This window comes from Loa loa (genome assembly GCF_000183805.2).
Source record: "Loa loa unplaced genomic scaffold supercont3.22, whole genome shotgun sequence".
Lineage (NCBI taxonomy): Eukaryota > Metazoa > Nematoda > Chromadorea > Rhabditida > Onchocercidae > Loa > Loa loa.
Window position 1 is genome coordinate 38,261 of NW_018108202.1, and position 5,006 is coordinate 43,266.

The window sequence follows — 5,006 nt, forward strand, 5'->3', positions numbered from 1 at the left end:
GCGAGAAGCTATTTTACCATAATATTCATCTTTCTATAACACCGAGCGCAAAAATGCTGTATTTCATTAGTTTCCTTCTTCAATTTTTCTTTGCTGTAAAATGAAGCCATGCAAAAAGAGTGCGAATTTTAATATTCAAAGAAATTTTTGATTCTAAAACACAACAGATGAAATTAAGCATTTTTTTGGCTAATCAGAATGTTATGATAAAAGTAAAATTGTGCTAAAGTTAATTAAGTTAATCATTAATTATTAAGAGCAAGAATTTTGAAATGTTCAATTCAAATCCAAAAATATATTCAATATTTCAACACCATTTGTGAATAGCAAAGAGAAAAAGAACTTTTTTTTCGACGAGTTCGAGAAGATTTAAATTTTAAAAAAACGGAAACGTTAAAAAAGTCATTAATTTTTTTAATTAATTGGTTATTTGGATATCTATCTATCTGTTCTATTAAGAGAATCTATTAGATTAATCTACTAATCTTCTCATAATCTTATTCTTCGAGAGAAAAAACTTTTTCCTTTATTATCACTAGCCTCATTTTATCGTTATCAAACAAACCTGAACATAATTATTAAAAACGATATCAGTAGCAACAGTTAAATGAAATCTATTTAAACTAAAAAGTGACATATGCCTTCTTTTAGGTAAGAAATCGAGAAATTTTTACTATCCCAATTGATTGTATCCAACGAGAGATAGATAGATGACGAGAGCATAAATTAAATCTTGCAAAAAGTTTTGATTAACAAGTGAAAGTTAACATGAGTAAAGTTTAAAAAGGGGTTTAAATGGAGAGTTTAAAAGTTAGTTTAGTTCAACTGACTGAATTTGTACTGGTTTTAAAACACTTTGTTTCTTCTTTAAATTAGATATAATTTCGAAATGTTGAAAGTTGAATGAAAAATAAGCTGATGCGAATTACTGTCGTTTAGATATTGCAGATATTTCGAATTGGTATGAAATGAGAAAGAATTGAATCTCATTTATGGAACAGAAAAAATGAATTCTAAAACCTATACTGATTAAAATGAGGCGGAAAAAAATAAATTCTAACATCTATACTGCTTAAATTTTTACAATTAATAATTTCATATAAAAAAGAAAAAACATTCTATTCTAGAGGGAAGAGAATAACTTACTATTAATATGAATATAAAGTACTTGAATTATTTGATAATCCCATTCCTTTTATTCTCCCCCTCATTAAATTATATGCAATTTTAAAATAATAAAAAAAGGAATTTTCGAAAGAAGAAAAAATTCCAATGATCAAATTTTGTTGAATTGTTCTGATCATCTGATCATCTCTTTCATTCTGTAAATATTTCAAATTTAATTTCCTTCATAATCAGCTATCACCAATTAATCTGATTGCTTTTTTTTTCTTATTCCATCAATTCATCAAAAACTCAAAAGAGAAGCAAAATTTTTTCGAACTAGCAGAAAAGTATTTGCGAAAATAATCTCATATGGTTTATGCATATTTTACTTAAAGTCACATTTAAAGTAATCATTTTACTCAGGTGGGTGTGGATTTAGGCTACCGACATTAGTATTAATTGTTGAATTAAAAAAAAAATCAAATTAAAAGAGAAAAAAAAACTAGGATTAATTAATAATTTAAATACATTCAAAGGTACCTGAATAAGTATTGTGAAAGATTGAACATACATTTATGAAGTATTTCAAATTTCAAAAGGGGAATTAATCATAAATTTCGAAATAAACTTTTGTATACCTTTTCGAATATTCTTACTAACTTCAACGGAAATTTCCATTTTAAATATTTTACCATTTTCTTTCATTCCTTCAAACCAATCTCATCCATAATTGATGCTTGACATTATTTCCACTTTTTTTTTTTCTTATATTCGACAGTTATTATCAAAGAAGGCGTAAATGGTATATTCTGCAGTCCGATTTTGCCGATGACAATTAATGTGACCTGTCACAAACGAACAATTGAACAAAAGCGATACTTTTGCTCTTTGGTTTTTTATGGCATAATTAGATCTTTTTTGGGGAAAATAGCCGAAACGATATAATGTAAATTCATTGAACCATCACAAGGACTATTAACTGGAAATTCAACACAATTGTTGACCTGATGAATGCAAACTGGATTCGTACTATTTTAGGTTTTTCGATTCTTTTTGCCAAATCTCAAATCTTTGAACTAATTTTATCCCACTGATTTGTTATACTGTTAGCAACTAAAAGTATAATTTAGTACAGTTTGATAAACAGATATACTAAAGTTATCAACATGTCTGTTGTATGATATGCTAATTTTACATTTTTCTGATTTGAAAAGTTTCCTTCTTTTTTTTATACATCAAAAATGATTGATCAGAAGATTCCAGGTCTACAATGATTGATTAGTGATTCCAGGTCAATCTTCAAAATGTCGCAAAAGCAATCGATGTTAAAACAGTAACAAAAAGCAAAGCTTGGCTAATTCCTTTCTAAACGTAACTTAATCATTTCAACATAATTTTCAAAAATTTCTTAAATCTTTCGTTTTGTATCTTTGCCAAAAAAATCAGAAACAATAAATACAATTTTTATTCGTCAAATTTCAACACTTTCACGAAAAAAAAAGCTTTTACAATCCAATTATAATTAGATCTTTAAGCAAATTAACAATGATAATTAACAAAATGATAAATAATGCGGAAAGAGGAAGAGAGAAAAGTGAAATTCATGAGGAAGAGAGAAAGAAAGAAAGAGAGAGAGAGATGGTAATTTGGTACTAAATTAGATTGTAGAAATGAAGTAGTAATAATCAAAATGATAGAAGTGTATGTGGAAATGATGGTACCATTTTTTTCTGGAAATTAATAATTTATTTGGTAATGAGGAATTTTAAGTGGAAAGCTTGTTTTAGCTCTATTTTGGAAACAGAAACATGTAATACCTCAATGAGAGAGAGAGAGAAAGAGAAAGAGAGAGGGAGAGAGAGAGAAAGGTAATTTGTACTAAAATAGATTGTAGAAATGAGATAATAACAATCAATCAATTCTTGAAATATTAATACTTCCCTCGAAATGTTACAATAATCATAGCAAATGATAAGGAAAAGATGTTGAATGATTGATAAAAATGAAATGATAACAAAGTGTGAACAAAGTTATAAGTTTGAAAAAAAAGAAAATCAACAAAAAAAGACACTAAAGATAGGAATATTTTCAAATTAATTCATAAAAATGATTTTCAGTAAGTTTTTATATTCTGTTATTTACGGTGATAAATGGATTAAAATCACTGATAGCGAGAAAAAATCAGTGCCTAATTAATGCTGGTCATCTAATTGGATTGAAAAGCTGATTTAGGAAATTCATATTTGTATCATATTTACATCAATATAAATTATAAGGGCAAAGAAATTAAGTTAAAAAATTAATTACTTAAAATTATCATATTACATTACAAATAAGCACATGAATTGAATATACTAATCAGTTTAACGCATTAGCATTTGAGTACCACAAATAGAATTTTTCTTTTTTACCAAAATCAATCTTCTTTTAATTACGTGTGAAATTTAAAGAGTCACCTGCCAAAATTGTGTTTTAATTAAAACTTATTGAAGTGAAAGTTTCGAAATTATTAAAATTCAAGTGAAATTGTGCTTTCTAATGCATCGATAAAACTTAGAAATTAACAATTTATTAATTTAAAGCATGCAAATTATTTTGGCATATTCAAATTTGCTTATTATAAAAATTTAAAAACGAATGGAAAAATTTGATGAAAAAGTTGGGTGGTGGTGAATCTGTGAGTAATTATCAATCATAAACGTTTTCCTCACAATGTTACGATACCTGTATGAACCTGTATGAATTGTTGATATGACAATTGTATCAGAGCTTAAAATTTTGAAGCATTAAGAAATGGTGGATTTTCAGGTAATTAAATAATCAGTGCATAATTAATACTGATAACAATCTTATCATCTAAGTTAGACTTAACAAATAGTCAGATTTAGTTATGAATTGGAAAATTTGAAAAAAAAAATTACCAAAAGAAGGAAAAAAATCACCGTAATAAAGCCGTAAAACAAAGAATGCATCAAACAACTCTGCAAATTAACGGAGGATGTTTCTTTGATATGTAGTAAGGGAACCTGATATTACTTATTGATAATGCTTTTATCATCGTTGTACAGTTACCATGGTTGGCTTCCAGTAAAGCGCATAATTCATCACCAAATAGGATGATTGCGTCGGATAGGTTTGATAAGAATGATAACTTTTTCATATTGAATATTATCGTGAATGATAATGAATCATAAAAATCCCAATCCCTGAAAATAGCCTTTTCGGTGAATTTTCCTGAACAAAAAAAAGAGCAAGACGGATTTTAATTTTAATTTTATCAAATATTTCGTACAAAATAAAATTTACCCCAACTTTGTGAAATATTCTTTACAATAATTCACTTCTAAAAGCGTATATGATTTGTCAATTAAAGATGAGACAGTTTCTTTAAATTAAATCGAAAAGAACCTAGAATGATCTATAGATCTTAAGTGATGAATTGTTTTGTACTTCCTTCTTCCAACGTGTGAATTACGACAATACCACGTGAAATACTTAAGTAGCGCAAATTAACATCACTGAGAATTCGCACTGGTATTTCTGGTTTGCCCATCAAGCAAAATTTGCATAATGCTCTTATAAAGTGCTAAGTATAGAATCATCTCATTGTTAACCTGTTTCACCACATAATAGAACTACAATATATAAATATAATATATGTAAATTGGAACAAAAAAATCAAATATTGTTCGCCAGAAAAAAGTTAACTTTTAATTTCACGAGTTGTGTGACAATGGTGATAATGTGATCGTTTCGAATGACAAGGTCTAGGATGAAAAATTTGAAAATTTTGTATGTAAATATGAAATTTGTCACATTAAATTTAATTTAATCAATATTTTTCCTATACAATGACAAGTTTATTAAAGCTATTGAGATATGAAAAAGAAGAAAATTTT

At 26.9% G+C, this 5,006-nt stretch overlaps 1 protein-coding gene across 1 annotated transcript; it reads right to left on the minus strand.

Annotated features, from left to right (window-relative positions):
- Positions 1-3,734: 3,734 nt before the first annotated feature.
- Positions 3,735-4,660, minus strand: LOAG_08694 (hypothetical protein; the record flags this gene model as incomplete). Its single annotated transcript, XM_003144224.1, has 3 exons — positions 3,735-3,876; positions 4,134-4,341; positions 4,558-4,660. 3 exons carry the CDS (start codon positions 4,658-4,660, stop codon positions 3,735-3,737), a joined length of 453 nt encoding a protein of 150 aa, XP_003144272.1.
- Positions 4,661-5,006: the final 346 nt, after the last annotated feature.